This window comes from Vulpes vulpes, chromosome 16 (genome assembly GCF_048418805.1).
Source record: "Vulpes vulpes isolate BD-2025 chromosome 16, VulVul3, whole genome shotgun sequence".
In the NCBI taxonomy this organism is placed as follows: Eukaryota; Metazoa; Chordata; class Mammalia; order Carnivora; family Canidae; genus Vulpes; species Vulpes vulpes.
This window is the reverse complement of record NC_132795.1, coordinates 77,230,020-77,246,549: the sequence shown is the minus strand read 5'-3', so window position 1 is coordinate 77,246,549 and position 16,530 is coordinate 77,230,020. Positions and strand designations below refer to the sequence as shown.

Genomic DNA, 16,530 nt, shown 5'->3' with positions numbered 1-16,530 from the left:
TTTTAGCAAAATAAACAGCTAAGAGTTTAAATTGGAGGGAAAGTGGACAGCAATCTCCTGTTTCTCCATAATAGGATCTCACAGAAATGCTGGCTCTTTAAACTGTGTGCCTATACAACTTTAATAAAAATGAAATGACTTTTTAAAAATTGGGGGAAAACAGAATAAAGTATAAAAAAGTAAATTTCTAAATATATTCAATATCACCACCTAGAGCCAAATACTAACATTTTGACAGTTTTTTTCCAATTTTTTCCTTCACATATGACATATATGCATATTTCTCAAAGCTGTGATCATGCTGCATATATAGTTTTGAGTTTTGCTTTTTCTCAACACATCATTAGCTTTTTCACATATCTTTAGGTATTTGTTGAAAGCAATCTTTTTAAAAGATTTTGTTTATTTATTTGAGAGAGAGAGAAAGAGCGAGACGGAGAGGGAGAGAGAGTAGACTCTGAGCTGAGCACAGAGCTTGATCCCACAATCTCAAGATCATGACCGGAGCCTAAACCAAGAGTCAGATGCTTAACTGAGTGAGCCCATCCAGGCACCCCTTCAAAGCAGTTTTTAATAGCTGTGATTATCCTCACACCAAACCACCATTTAACAAATCCCTTTTTAAAAAAAAAAAAAAAAGATTTCATTTATTCATTTGTCAGAGAGAGAGAGAGAGAGAGAGAGAGAGAAAGACCGAGAGAGCACAAGCAGGGGGAGCAGCAGGCGGAGGGAGAGGCAGGCTCCCGGCTGAGCAAGGAGCCCGACGTGGGACTCAATCCCAGGACCCCAGGATCACAACCCAAGCCAAAGGCAGAGGCCCTACCAACTGAGCCACTCAGGCGTCCCAACAAATCCCTTTATACTGTGCATTAATGTGTTTATCACTATTATAAAAATCACTGTGAAAAATAGAGTTTTATGTAAATCTCTGTGTATTCTGAATGCTTCCTTGGTGTAAATTTGTAGAAATAGATCACCAAAATGATCTTTGCCAAAATGACCCCTAAACAGTTTGGCCCATTTTTACTCCCAGCAATGGTGCACAGAGCATCAGCTTCCTTAACTCCTGGGTATCAACTTTTCCCAACTTGTCCAATTTGAGAAGTAAAAGAAAAAGGCTTTCTTTGCATATCTCTGCATATTGCATGATCGCTGGCTGTAGTTGTCCCCATTTATCCACGGGAATACATTCCAAGACCCCCAATGGGTGCCTGAAACTGCAGACAGCACTGAACCCTGTGCTAGACCCATCCACACACAGCTATGATGAAGTTAAATTCATAACTTAGGTACAGTAAGAGATGAACAACAACAATAATAAAATACTATACTAAGCACAAGCTATGTGAAGTGGCCCCTCTCTCGACATATCTTACTGTACTGTACTTGCCCTTCTTCTTGTGATGCTGTGAGACGCTAAAATGCCCCCGAGAGGAGATGCAGCAAGGTGAATGACATAAGCACTGTGACCTCATGTCAGGAGACTGTGGCCCCTCTGAGGATATGTCAGAAGGAGGGTGCGCGGGACCGCAGTTGACCACAGGTAACTGAAGCTGTGGGGAGCAAAGCCAGGGACGAGGGGGAGACTGCATGCTCTTCTTCTTTTGTGAGCTTTAGGTTTATGTCTTGTGTTTATTTTTCCACCGAGACCACATGGTAAATTAAGCCTTTGGCAACCTCATTTGTATCTGGATCTCTTACGAGTTAACACAAATCAGACCCATGGACCCACTGATCCGTGGGGGCCTGGATCGTGTTTCTGAATCTCAATGGCCCCACTATCTGTGAGGCTCTGGGCAAGGAGCCAAGCAGTGTGACACCCTTATGTCACCCCTCACGTTTTACCATTGTCACCTTCTTGTGGCACATCACTTTTCTTTTTTCTTTTCCTTTTTTCTCTCCTCCCCTCCCTCTTCTTTCTTTCTTTCTTTCTTTCTTTCTTTCTTTCTTTCTTTCTTTCTTTCTTTCTTTTCTTTCTTTCTTTCTTTTTCTTTTTCTCTCTCTCTCTCTTTCCTTCTTTCTACACATCACATTTCTACTTGTATTTGCATTTTGGTCACCTGTATACATCTTCTCTTCCTACTGGGATCTAAATTCCTACCTGATGAGTCTTTATCCCTCACCCCACTTATGTTTAACAGATCCTCTTATATCTGGTGAATAAAGACACAAGGTGTGTGTGTGTGGGGGGGGGTTTGGGAGACTATGAACAGAGGTAGAGATGGAACCAGAACACGGGAAAGGGGGACGGGAGACCAGCTCCACCCCTCCCTGAGGCAGAGGTGAAGACAGCACCAGCAGCACAAATCCAGCAGAGCTTTACTTTCTGCCTCGGCACCAAAAGCTGGTAACCAGAGCCTGGGGCAGAGTGTCTGTGTAATAAAGGCTGAATGAAAGGAATAAAAAGGAAAGATAAAGATTATGCAGCCATAAAAAGGAATGAACTACTGATACATTCTAAAAAATGGAAGAACTTTGAAAACATTACACCAAGTGAAAGAAGCCTGATACAAAAGGCTGCATATCACACAATTCCATCTATATGAAATGTTTAGAACGGGCAAATCCACAGAGATAGGAAGCAGTTTAGTGGTTGCCGGGGGCTGGGGGGACAGGAGTATGAGTGGTGATGGCTGATGGGGATAGGGTTTCTTGAGGGGATGATGAGAATGTTCTGGAATTAAACAGTGGTGATGGATGGTTGCACAACTTTGTAAATATATAGAATTCAGTGAATGTGAATTATCTCTCAATTTTTATTTATTTTTTAAATTTTTAAAAAAGATTTTATTTATTTATTAATGAGAGACACAGAGAAAGGCACAGACGTAGGCAGAGGGAGAAGCAGGCTCCCTGCAGGGAGCCCGATGTGGGACTCGATCCCGGACCTCGGGATCACGCCCTGAGCCAAAGGCAGGTGCTCGACGGCTGAGCCACCCAGGTGTCCCTATATCTCAATTTTTGAAAAGGAAAGAAAAGTAAAACTTATACCCCAAATGGCTTGGTTCACTAGGAATTTCTGAGGACTCAGTTTCCTTATACCAACACCAGCTGTGGTGCTTCCACACTGCTCTGTTAGGTGGGGCAGCAGGATGGCACAGCTCCCCGCAGGGAAGCAGGCAGCACTGCGGTCTCCCCTCCTCTCAAGGCCAAGCTGAACAAGTCAGCCCACTCACCCCCCATTCCCCCCACGTCCCTCCCCCCCACACCTTGAACAGAGTGCCACAGGACACTCTGGAGGGACACCTGACATAAAACACACTGCAGGACTCCTAGAGATCCAGACTCACTGGAGAACAGTTCACATCCTGGTCAATATTTTCTCCTAATAGACCTGGCGGCCTTTCTGCTAATGGGCTCTATGAGTTAAGAAATGAGTTCTATTAACGCTTTAAATGGGCAATGCTTTAGAATGACCACCTATAATCTGATTTTAAAGACTCTGAATAATGTCCAGACAGATCAGAATCCCCTTTAAGATGCACTGTTGTGATTGGAAAGGTTCTTTCCAGAATAAACTTTTTTTTTCTAAAGATTTTATTTATTTATTCATGAAACACACACACACAGAGGAAGAGAGAGAGAGAGAGAGAGAGAGAGAGAGAGAGGCAGAGACACAGGCAGAGGGAGAAGCAGGCTCCATCCAGGGAGCCCGACATGGGACTTGATCCCAGGACTCTAGGATCACGCTCTGGGCCAAAGGCAGGCACTAAACCGCTGAGCCACCCAGGGACCCCCAGAATAAACTTTCTGACAGATTCCTCCAAATTCCACACTCATCTAGCCCCTACTGGGATCCCCCAATCTTGTGCTAAATGCTGTGCACATGCAGCACCCCTCTGGGCGCTGAAAATCTGGGTGCTGAGTACAGATTTCTACATGAGTAAGACCAAATGCTAGACTGTGGCCTATGGACAATTTCTCTGATGAAATTCAAAGAAGGGGTTCAAGTGCAAGATGGCTTGAGTCACAGAGGAGGAGGTCACAGGGTGCCTCAACCAGGAGGACCTTCTCACTTTCTTCAGGCTTGGACAAAGACTTGGATGAAGGCTTCAGCCTTTCCACACACCCCAGGCTGAAGGAGGCAGGGACCCTGCCACCTCTCACCTCTTCCCCCTCACATCCAGCCCCTTTCCGACACCACCCCCCGCTCCCCAAGAGACAGAGCCCACTAGAAACACCTTAAGGTAATAAATGTGAGCCCTGAGCCAGCTCACAGGGGAGGACAGCCCTTTGAAAAGTAAGCTGGGGTAAATGGCATTTTAATTGAACTGGACAATCAGGAATAAATGTTCTCTCTCACTGGCAGCTCTTAGAGGGGGCATACTTTGAGCCAACACATTTATAAACCCAACCATCATGCCATCTGAAAGAGGACAGTTTTTCTATGCTGAAATAAGTTTGGAAAAAAAGAAAGAGGGCAGCCTGGGTGGCTCAGTGATTTAGCGCCTGCCTTTGGCCCAGGGCGTGATCCTGGAGACCCGGGATCAAGTCCCGCGTCGGGCTCCCTGCATGGAGCCTGCTTCTCCCTCTGCCTGTGTCTCTGCCTCTCTCTGTCTCTCTCTCTGTGTCTCTCATGAATTTAAAAAAAAAAAAATCATTTTGGAAAGAAAAAGACAGTGGGAGGAGGGAGAGAGAGAGAGACAGAGAAAGAATGGGAAGGAAGGGAGGGAAGGAGAGAGGGAGGGAGGGAGGCCAGCCGGCCAGGAGAATGGACGAGAAGGACACTCACACAGAAGGCTTTGGTCAGCCAGAGTAATGACTGCCGAGAAGCATGTCTGAGTAACAGCCCTTCCTCCAACCCCTCCTGGTGACCTGCCTGGGGAGTTTTAATACAAAAGGACGTCACAGCCCATCTGTTGCTTTGGAACTAATTTAGTACAAACCAAACTGGCATAGTCCTCAGGGGCAGGTCTGTCACCACCCAGAGTGCTAACCTCAGCTACAGTGACCAGAGCAGGGCCCACGCCCCAACCTGTCTAGCTACTTAATGCACAGGAGAAAAAATATGCCTTGGGACTTAGACCTCATCAAGGAATACCAGTGGGGCCTACTGTGTGCACAACCCCAGGCCAGACAGCACATCAAGGGAACCAAGGGCAGCTGAGGAAGTTCCCTTTCAAATTTCTTCTGATAGTGCCCTTGGCTCCATCTGCACCAGGTGAGTTAAGTGGCAGCTTCGATTCATTCCAACAAATACGGAGAGTCCCAGCCATGAGTGAAGAACGAGAGATGGGGTGTGTGGAGGTGCATTTGCTGGGGTGGGGGTTAAAAAGTGAATAAATAATGTTCCCTGCACTCCAGGAACCATGTATAAGGTAAGGGTGCACATGTGTGATGTCTGTGTGTGTGTATGTGTTGTGTGTACAGTTTGCTGTGTGTAGTGTATGTGTGTGGTGTATATGTGATGTGTACAGGGTGTGTGTGTATGAGGTGTGTGTGCATGCGTGTAGTATGCATGTGGTATATGTGTATGTGTGTGTGAAGTGTAGTTACAAGTGGGTATGTGTGTGTATGTATGGTGTAAATGTGGTATATATGGGGTGTGTGTGTGGTATATATGGGCTTTATACAGCATGTGTGTGTGCAGTGTGTATGTAATATGTGTGTACATATATGGTGTGTGTATGTGTGTGGTGTATAAGCAGTGTGTGCGGGGTGTATGTGGTATGTGTATCTGTGTGTGGTGTATATGTGGTGTGTGTGTGTGTGTGTGGTGTGCATGTGTGTGGTGTAATGTGGTGTGGGGGGGTAGGGGACAGGGGATCCAGGGGGGAGTGGGGAGGCCGGGGAGGGGCGGAGGGGAGGCGGCTTGCTACCAGAGGACAATAAGTACCTACACGTGCCTGAACCAGGGGCTGTGACCTTCCAGCCGGCACCAGAGTCGCCGCAGGGTCTGTGGTGACACAGCCATCCCCCAGCTTCTGATTCAGCAGGCCTGGGGCGGAGCTAAGAAATTGGATTTCTCACCAGTTCCCAGGAGCTGGGTTGTGGCCCGAGGAGCGCATGGGGAATCAGAACAGTGACTCTAACTTTTGCGGAGCACCCAGCACCTGTGCGAATCCAATCTGGGCGCTCCCTCCACCTGCGGGCCAACCTGGAGGACCCGGATCAGGACAGAGCTGGCCCCTCGGGGCTGCCCATCCCTCGGCCACCTGGGAGCTCCAGGGGCAGGCCTGCCCCTCGCCGGGTCCCCATCCAGATGCCGCACTCGGGGACTGTTTGCTGACTGCGTGAATGTTTTCATCACATCCGGGCAGCCCGGGGCGTGCACCGAGGGCAGGAGGAAAGGGAGTCCACGCGGACCCGGCGTCTGTGGGGATGGCTCAGGAGCCAAATCACCAGCGGGTGGGAGAGGCCGACTGCGGCTGGAAAGAGGGAATGTTCAGTTGTAAGTGGGACAGATTGGAAATGTTTCCATTGGAAAGAGTTTTCACCTAAATAAGAAGCCTTAGAGGGAGGAAGGCAGGCCTGGGACTGCCCCTATTGGGACAGGTAAGGCACCTTGGCAGGCCGAAGCCGCCCCCTCCCCCCGGCAACCCCCAAATAGTAAGTCATGTTAAGTCAAGGCTAGCAGGCCAAGCCAGGGCAAAGACACGAAGGTGTGGGGAGGGCGTCCTGCCTCCTCAGTGGGAGGACAGTCAGCTTAAGTCAACATAGAACCTTCTGGGTCCCCCCTTCCCAGGAAAAGGCTACACCTGTATGCAGCAAATAGCACTGAGCTTCCTGCACACCCTCACCAGCACTGCCGCCACCTGCACCCCCAGGGGAAGGCCTCTCAAAGCCAGAGTGCAGGTCAATGAACAGATGGACGAAGCGTCCTTAACTTCCTTAACTTCCAGGGCGCGGTGTGTGGAGGAGCCGCTTCAGCAACAGCCCCTACTGTTCCTCCTACAGACACCATTCCGCAGCTCTTCTCGCTAGAAAAACGATGGGCTCGGAATTTACTTTTTGCATGAAACGTGCAACAACAGAAATATATGCGATGTAAAAGAGACACCTGACACCATGGAGCTATTTGCGTGAGAACTTTAACATAAAAATCCCAGGACGTGCGAAGGGACAGCTTGCCTGTCAACTTGCTGTCGCCTTTTCCCAGCTCCGTGGCCTGGAACGAGTCACCTACCCTCCCTGAACCTGCAAAAGGAGGCAAACACCACTTGCGTCCCTTACTCACCTAGCGGGTGAGAGGCCTCCAGGAGGTACCGAAGGCAACATGCTTCGCACTCTGTAAAAATGCCACTCAGTGGGGAGTGTGTCGTTATTAAACCCCAAATTCTACCCTGAATCTGGGCACGGCTGGCAAGTCTGGGGACTGGGAGAGAGGCGGCTGGTTCCCTACTCCCACCAGTCATTTGAAAAGAGACAGTGACAACAATAAAGTCCCTTCCCCCTTCCCCTGCTTTCTGTTCTATTAAAATCAAGAAGCAACACTGCGCCAGATTAATATCTCTCTAATTACTGAGATGTCAGTTACCAGGTAAAACACTCCATAATTTAGGGATCAGCCCTGCTCCACAAGTTGACACTGATACCAGGGATCTGGGGTCCAGGAAGACACAGCTGGGACTCCCCCATGCCTATGCTCCCCATGCTCTTCCTCCCCACCTAGGATGTGAGTTCCCCGTGACCCTCTGCCTGCATGACCTCATTTAATCCAACGCCCCCAAGCTTTCACTTCATGGAGCCGAGAAAAGATCATGAGTTCTGCACATGGTGGAGTGGAGGGGCCAGCAGTGAAATGACTGAGGTGGGATGGCCCCCGCTGGAAGGGACAGCCCAAGCCCAGGGATCCCTGTCCCAGGCCCTACCCCGCTGCCTTGAGCCCCAGAGCTGGGAAGCTCTGGTTGGATCCAATGACTCCATGAGGAGGTACATCCCCGTGTACCCATTTTACAGATGAGAAAAACTGAGTTTCTGAGAGGCTAAGACCCCCTCACTGGGAAGTGGGCCCTGGCAGTGCAGTGCTGGGGCCAGTGGGGCAGCCACCAGTACACCCTACTCTCTCCCACCTCTTCCTGAAAGCCAATGTCTTCCACAAAGTTCAGCCCCACCACCTCTTCTCAGTTGGGACCATGCAGCACCCAGCTTCACAGGATGAGCTTTCTCAGCCGTGTAGACAATCTGACCCCTCCGTTCCCCCACAGGAGAGCGGAACCCAGAGCAGGCCCTGCAACAACGCCACCTGAGCCAAACTGCTGGGGAGCCCCCAAAGCTGGCCTGGACCATCGCCCTCGCTACCATGGACTGAGCACCAGGCCATGCGGGGTGACTACAGACACCATCTCTAATCCTCACGGCAGCCCTGGGAAGCAGGCATTGTGTCCCCAGTGTGCAGGGAGGGAGGAGCAGCTGGCCCAGGGCCTTAGAGCTGGTCTGCGAGATCCAAAACCCAGGCTGCCTCCTCCTCGAAAGACCTAGATGTGAGAGACCTCGGGAACACTGTGGAGGCCTGAGCCTGAGAGATGGTGTTGGGGTGACCAATAACCCTGGGGAGCACTAAGCCCCCAGGCTCTAGGTCAGGGTATACTTGATGCCTGCTGTATATCTCCGAGCTGTGATTCCTCCGGGCCTTGGACACTTCTACCGTATTAAAGTTTTTTTCCAAGCAATGAGTTGTGCCGGAAGCTATCATCAAAGGGCTGTAAGCTTAGTCTTTGGTTAACCTTTTAGGAGAAATGAGCTGACAGCCAAAGAGGCATCAGCTCAATCTGAGAAATATTTGTTGCGCGCCTTGCACGCCCCAGGCACCAGACTAAGTGCTGGAATTGTGGGGGAAAGTCACAGCCCACGGTCCTCACAGAGCTCAGAGAGCAAGAACTGGCCCCGGAGGGCCCGGCAGGCAGTAGGCGTGGGAGACCCCCACTTGGGGAGCCCGGGAGAGCTCGCGTGAAGCGGCCACAGGCCACCAGCCACCACCAGGCCACCCCACTGCCCACCTCCCCGCGCTTCTGCGCGCTTCCCTGTACAAGCAGTTGCCTGCCAGAAACTAAAAGAGGAACAGCAAACTGCTGAGGGCAAGGAAAGCTGCTCCTTGATCCAAGCTTGCCAAATTAGGGCAAAACCAAGCCCCTCTGAGTGAAAGGAAATCCAGCTGAGGCTCTCAAATTTTAATTTTTAAAGACATGTGTGGCCTCTGGTTTTAGTTCTTTGTTAACTTCTCTTCCCTCCTCCTTGCAGTTTGCTCTTCTGTATCTGAGGCCTCCTGGTGTACCCACTGCTGCCAACACATGTGTCATTGCTAGAAACTGATACCCCCACGGAAAGCTGCTTTGTTTTGTCTTGTTGTAATACTGTTAGGGCTCATCTCCCGAAACCCCAAATTCCACAACAAAACCGCGAATACCCAGTTCCCCAAAAAGCCCCTGACCCATGAGCTGTGAAACAATGCTTCCCACCTTTTTCACATCCTGGCACACACAGAAATGACAACATATGCTCAGGCCCCTTGAGGCTGAACACTGCACCCCTACCCCGGCCCTCCCAGAGCCTGAGAGGATGGGATCTGAGCACACCTGTAACACCCGCTTCTGATACACCTGCTGGGAAGCCCTGGCTCCTGGAGTGTAAATGTCAGTAAACCTCAAGAGAATCATGACACAAGTGGAGGAGCCAGCCAGATCAGAGGGCCAGGGAGGGGGACAAGGCCCATGTGCACACACCTAGAACCAATGAGAGCTGACACAGACCAACCCCACTCTGAGGCTCCCGCGTGCTGGACCACGGTCTGTGCTGACAGATCCCAAACCCACTTTGGAGTGACAAGAAGGGGCATACAGGGCATTCAGTCACTGCAGAGGCTTTGGAGCCCACCGAAGGCTGTCCACCTTCCCAACGCAGAGGAGGAAAGCAGCATTCTGTGTAATGTGGTACAGGCTAGGGATATAAATAGCTTCTAAAAAGGTTAGGGAAAACGCACAGACGACAAATTTACAGTAGGTTACTAAGGGAAACCAGGATGCTTGGTGCCAGCAGCTCACCTGTTGAAGCTCCTCCCAAACTCTGCTCTCGGGGCTCTTTGGGGATGCAGTGTGGGGCTGCTGGCACCTGGGGTCTCTGTGATGCGAGTGGGTGCTTCCTAAGCCCTACTAATGTTCCCTGCGGGCCCTCCCCTCCAAGTAAGAAAATCCTTTTTCCTAATTACATGTCTGTCCAGTTTGCATAGGCCTGCTCACTCTCAATTTCCCCATCTGGCAAAAGTCTACCTTCACAGGTACAGTGAGGATGGCTGCCTGAAGGGAGGAGCCTGATGAGTGGCAGATTCTGGCCCTTCCCCCGGCTCCTTCCCATTCTAGGAGGCGCTAAGGTGCCACCCCATGAAACACAGAAGGTGGGGCATTCCAAGGCTGCCTCCCCTGGAGATTCCCTTCTGGAGGGAAAGTACTTCCCTGGTTCCCCAGAGGGCTTGGAGGGCAGCCACAGCTGCTGCGCTATGTCAAGGAAGAAACAGATCTCACTTGTCACTGAAAAGGCAACCCCAGGGACACCTAAGTTAAGGATATTTATAGCTCTCGTATATGCATCCTTGAACCTGCGTGTGTTTAAATCAACAGACATAGCAACAGCACACCCAAAAGCATCCATATGGACTTCCATACACCGAGGCAGGGGCTAAATCTGGAACTTCAGGGAACCCAAACGCAACCCGCAACACACACCCTCCTGAGCGTGGGTATTCTGGGACCTGGGATAAACTGGGCGTCAGTCCTTCCCGGGTCAGGGTATCAAGTTCTGCCTTCCTGCCAAGGATTAAGAGGTCAGCCTGCAGCCTGAAGCTCAAGAGCAGCTTGCCAGGCAGCTCCCACCAGCTCCTCTGCTCAGGGAGCAAGAGCTCTTCCCGCTTCCCCTGAGCTCCAAACAGCACAGAAGCCTGAGGGAGCATATTGCCTGTCCAGTCCCTCCCTGAGCGAGGGGCTGCTGCTGCAGAGCACACGCTGAAGTCCTGGAAGCCGGACAAGAAAAGAGAAGCTCCACAGAGGCCCAGGCCGGAAGCCAGACCCCTTCACAAAGCCCCCGGGGAGGAGGAAGCCACCTCTGCCCTCAACTTCCACTCCAAAGTGCTGGGCAGTCGAAATGTCAGGCTGCTCCCGGGAACACCCAGGGGCTCGGCCAAGAGAGGGGGGCTTCCCTTGGGCCAAGTGTGGTGGGGATGTGGAGTGATGTGTCCAGGCAGTGCACATGATGGAGACTACAGCTACCCAACAAACTCACATTCATACTCATTCATTCTTTCTCCCTCCCTCCCTCCCTCTCTCTCTCTCTCTGCCAACAGTCTCAGAGGCCAAGGGGAAGCAACCTCCTCTGGAAGCCAAAAGATCACCTACTACAGTCAGGTCTTATGTTCCTGAATGTGTAAATTGGGCTAATGTTACTTCTGGCTTTGAACTTGATTGGGGTAAAAAAGGAGACCAAGAGTGAGCACACAGATTAGAGGTTCCAACCCAGGGGAGGCGCTATTTCTGTTATTCAAATACAGTGAGTGACCCTTTTAAGCAAAGATTATCGGAAGAAAGTGACTTTTTCCAGTGCTGCTTGCTTCCTCCTCAAACCCGTCTTACCTCCCAAAGCACAACCAGCAGAAACCTACTACATACCCCACTTTTTCTCAACGTGTACACTGAACTCTTAGTTTTTCTAAGTTTCTCTTACATCCCTGGGCATACAGGCTCTGATGGAGAAAGGACACCCTCTGATACCACAGGGCACCCAGTGCAGGGAGCTCTGGACTGCGTCCACGGGTCCAGTGATGGGGACGGTGGGAATCCTTAAGTATAAGCTGGCTCCATTCCTCTGGTCAAGAGGTTCTAGGATCTGGCATCTGGTGGAATTTCTATCAACTCCAGACATAATACACTATCCTCCTCCACCTGTGACCCCCTCCCCCCCAGCCAAACTGCCCAGAGTGAGGTACAATAATTTCTTGTAAAATCTCTACCCATTTACTATGAGTGAAGAACAGGTGACAGCTGCTTTCACATACAGTAAGCAGCATAGATTCTAATTGTCCACATTTGTACCAGATGCCCAAAGAAGGTTAAATACAGCTAGAATCACATGGCTAGTACAAGGTAGAGATCTGAGCCCAGGCTTCTTTGGTTTCAAAGCCTGTGGGCTTCTCTCTGCTGTCTGTGAGGCTTAAAAATGTCTCTCTATATGTAACGTGTGTGTGTATGCATGTCTGTGTGTCTAGTTATTACTATTATTAATCTGGTGCTGATTCATAGGGACATGAGATCTCAATGACGAAGTACAATGCAGGAGTCTCCTATTTGGCACACATGAACAGATACCTGGTTCAGATACTCCTATCCATGCTATCATCAGCCACGGCAGATCCCTATCTTAAATTTACTCTTTCGTCGTCCCCAGGTGCTTTCTTTGTCCCCCCAGGTGCTTTCTTTGTCCGGTGCTCGGTATACACTGGGCACTCCTCGCTTCATCTCATTGATGATGACATTGCTAAGACTGCTTCTTAGTAATAAACCCTTAAATGCTGAAAGATGAATTATCACTAACTGATCTAAAAGGGAAAGTTCCAGACCCTAGGACAAACACCAAGGGGCCCTAAAACACATCTTGGCCAATAGAGTAGGTGTCACATCACTGGGTAACTGAACCTTACTAATAGTTTGATACCATTTGGTATGTATCTTCCCATCTCCACTGGACACAGCAATCACAATAACTTATGGGAAGCCCTGGTTTTGTGCGTGGGTCCAGCTTTGGGTGATGATTTGGATTTGGGTTCTTTCCACTGTAGTGGTAGTGCATGACTGCCACTCAGAGAATGGCTGTCCAGATTCCAGGTACCCAGGTCTACAGACCCACAGGGTTCTGGATTAATCAACCCAAGTGGCATCTCAGCTTTTCCAGTGGCTTCCTGTGTGTATAATCACCTCAAACCAGAGCAAATTCAGACCCATGTCCATGTCCCAGCAACACCTGTCCTTGGCTATGTGACCTGAGGTCAGCTACCTAGCCTCTCTGAGCCCCAGTTTCCCCATCTGCAAAGACAGTATCACTTTGCTCATGGGGTTGCTTCTTGGAGAAAACAGTATTTGCATGTGGCTGCCCCATGCCTGACATGCAGAAGGAACTTGGTAAGTATTAGTTGGATTTGAATGTGCACAGAATAGGTCTGACATATACACATCCTGTTGAATAGGGCTCGTGGTCAAATGAATGGTCATGGTAACAAGTTAAAGGAGAAAGGGGAAGAGGCGGTAGTGAGAGACGTTAAAATTAGAGGCGGTGTTTAAAAACTTCTCTCCTTTTCAATCCCAAACTTCAACCTGTCATTTATCAACTGTACTGTTCAAAAGTCGGGTCTTATTTAATTGACTGGGTTCTGCCTTTTGCCCTCCACACGTTCTGATAGAATAAAGTAACAGCTACAGGGCAGGCATCCAAAAGGGGCCCTGGCAAGCTAAGAACTTGTACTGACTTGGGTCGGTTTGGAGAAAGGGGACAGCCCCTGCCACCTGGCCCTGCCAACAGTTTCTCTATCCTCAGATGCTCCTCTAACTTAACAGTTTAGAAGCCAGAAGCCACATCCAGACACCCTCTGTAAGACATTCTTCACTTCAACCTGGTACCACAACTCTGAACTCCAAATCTAGAAAAGCTGCAAAGAACAGTTCCCTTCTATTGAGCATCTCCCTGGGTGCGCCAGATTTAGTGCTAAGCATCTGGCATATATGTGAACAGAGAACTTTCTGAAGCCCATTTTATAGATAAGAAAACTGTACTCCCGGAGATCCCCCAAGGCACTCTTTAAAGCCCTCAGCTGTTACACGTCCTCAAGGACTCAAGTCTGCATGACACGTGAAACACTTCTGCCCAAGGTTTCACGTCTAATCACAGGGCTGGATTCTGCAAAACTTCATTATACGTAATCATCCCAGCCCCACAGCAAAAGTGAGCCTGGGAAGAGGGACAGAGAGGAGACTTTAATCCTTTAGAACCAACCTCTGATTTGCTAATGGTCAGAGGCTGCCAGGAGGACTGTGCCGTTTTCTTTCTGCACAATAATCTCTCTCAAACAAAACCCAGACAAAGTCACCTGGCCTTCCCAGAGAAGGGTGGGGGCGGGGGGGGGGGGGCTCTTCCTCTAAGATTCATACTGAACTCCTAACCCTTCCTCCTCCTCCCTACCCCAGGGAGTGGCTGGATGGTTGTTGTTTCTTTTCTTTTTTTTTTTTTTCCCCTGTGGTCCTCTGGTAACACCACAAATTACGTTTGCAGGGACTCGAGTCCCAGAGTGCAATGATGTTGTAATAAACATAACCAGGACCAAATGCCTTCCCATCATATTAGATGATGCCATTTTGCACCAATCAGGCTCCTCAGGCAGGCAGACCACTCACCAATGAGGGACCAGACAGAGGCTGTGAGGGGGAGACCTGGTCATCTGCAACTAAAAATAAGGGCGCTTCATGATTGGCCGCTGCCACTTTGCAACAGGAGTTGGGACCCACACACCAGGCACCATACAGAAAGCACACACAGGCAGAAACTTTCACAGCCCAGGGGTTCACACGGGGTGGGCTGGGATGGGTTTGCTGTTGGGTTGTGTGTGTGTGTGTGTGTGTGTGTGTGTGTTTTCCTTTTCCTAATTTGCTGACTTGAGAAAAGAAATAAAGACTTGATCCAGAGGGGCCCCTCGAAGACACGCCCTCCCTCCGAGACACCTCGGGGTGCATCTGCCGCCAGCCTGAACTGAGCAGAGGCGAGGGGGTGTGGGCCAGGGGCCAAGACACTCACCTGTCCGGCCGTGTCATAGAGTCCCAGGAGGTACTGCTTGCCCCCTACGGTGACGCTGACTGCAAGGACAGGGCGGGGGCGGGGAGAGAAGCTCGGATTATCCAGGGCCTGGGGCCCTCTGCCCCCCACCAGGACCCGCTCTGTCAACCTTCCCCAGCGCGAGCGCGGCGCTCCCGGGAGGTGCCCCCTCCTCCCCAGGGCCGGACCGGGCGCCCTGCGGAGTGGCGGGGCCGGGCTGCGCTGGGGCCCAGCTGCCCACCCGTGGCCGCGGCTCGCCCGGTGCCCCGAGCGTCCCCCAGGGGCTTGGGGCCGTAGGAGGAGGCCGTGGGAAGGTCACGGAGGTCGGCCCGGGGCGCCCGGCGCTCGGGAGGCGCGCGGGGCCGGCGGCGGCGGGGCGGGCGCGGCGGGGAGGGGGGTCCCCGCGGCGGGCGCCCGAGGCCCGGGGGTGGGGCCGGGAGGCGGCGCGGGGCCGGGCGGGGGAGCGCGCTCGGGGGAGGCGGCGAGGGGGCTCCGCCAAAGTTGCTCCAAAGTTCCCGGCCGGGAGCGGCCCCTTAGTCAGCAGTCGCCCTTACCTGCGTAGTGGTCGAAGACGGTGGGCACGTACTCCTCGGGGAAGGCGTCGTTGGCATAGCTCATGAGTAGGCACGTCTTGCCCACCGCCCCGTCGCCGACCACCACGCACTTGAGCATCAGCGCGCCGGGCCCGTGAGCCATGCTGCGGCCCGCCGGCCTCCGGGCATGGTCCCCCCGGAGCCCCCGCCCCGGCCCCGGGCTCAGCCCCCGCCCGCCTGGGGGGGCCGCCGCCGCCGCCGCCGCTCCGCGCAGCAGGGCCGCCCCCCCGGCCCCATGCAGCGGCTGCCCCCGCCGAGCGGAGGGGGCGGCGGGCCCGGGGCGCTGCCGCCGCCTCGGCCGCTGCCCGGGTCCCCGCCCGGGCCCCGCTCGCCGCGCGCGCCCGCTGCCCCCGCCGCGCCCGCCGCCCGCCGCCCGCCGCCCGCCGCCCGCGCGCTCCCCGGCCCGGCCTCCCCCGGAGGATCCGCTGGATCATAAGACCGGCCGGGCCCGGGGGAGACGGCAACTTTGGGGAGGGCGGCGGAGGGGAGGGGCCAGGCGGCTCTCCCCGCCCCGCGCGCGCCCGGGCCCCTCCCGGCTGCGCCCCGGAGGAGGGCGGGCCCCGGCGCCTCCCCGAGCGCCGCCCGCCCGCCCGGCTCCCCGCCCGGCTCCCCCCCGGCTCCCCGCCGCCGCCGCCCGGCCTGCCCGCTCACCCTAGCTTGACTCCCCGCGCGGGGCGGGGCGGGGCGGGGGGCGGGGCGGGGCCCGGCGCCCGGGAGGAGCCCAGGGCTCGTCGCGCAAGTGCCCGCAGGCCCGGAAGCGTCCAAAGCCCCGGTGCTCGGAAGAAGCCGAGGAGGCCTCTCGGGGAACCGCGACGACTTCAACGATGACGCAATAGTCGTGCAGAATCATGCACGGATATTTAAACTGCACCCGGCAGGCGGGATCCATCCTATCGGGCCCTAAGGGCACAAGAGAACTAGAAATCGGGGAAGGAGAAAGGGTTAAAAAAAAAAAATTTTTTTTTTTTTTTTAAGGCGCGCGGGGCGGTGGGGGAGGGTGGCGGTGGTCCCACTGCTGCGAGCAGGGACTCGCGGCTTCTCGCCTGGTTCCCCACCGCCACCGCCGCCGCCACCGCCGCGGGCTGTTCACCGCGCGGAGCTTGAATCATCTACTTTGAAACCGGTGACTAAGGGAGTCACGGCGTCTTGAACCTCC

The 16,530-nt window shown here is 52.8% G+C and overlaps 1 protein-coding gene across 1 annotated transcript in view; it reads right to left on the bottom strand.

Moving 5' to 3' along the window:
* RHOQ (ras homolog family member Q) overlaps window positions 1–15,656 on the bottom strand; it is a 40,280-nt gene extending 24,624 nt beyond the window's left edge. The window contains exons 1-2 of the mRNA XM_025992592.2: window positions 15,336–15,656; window positions 14,764–14,822 (exon numbers count right to left, since the gene is read on the bottom strand). Of these exons, the coding sequence (XP_025848377.1) occupies window positions 14,764–14,822; window positions 15,336–15,477 (201 nt within the window). The 5' untranslated portion in view covers window positions 15,478–15,656. The remainder of the gene's footprint in view (window positions 1–14,763; window positions 14,823–15,335) is intronic.
* Window positions 15,657–16,530: the final 874 nt, after the last annotated feature.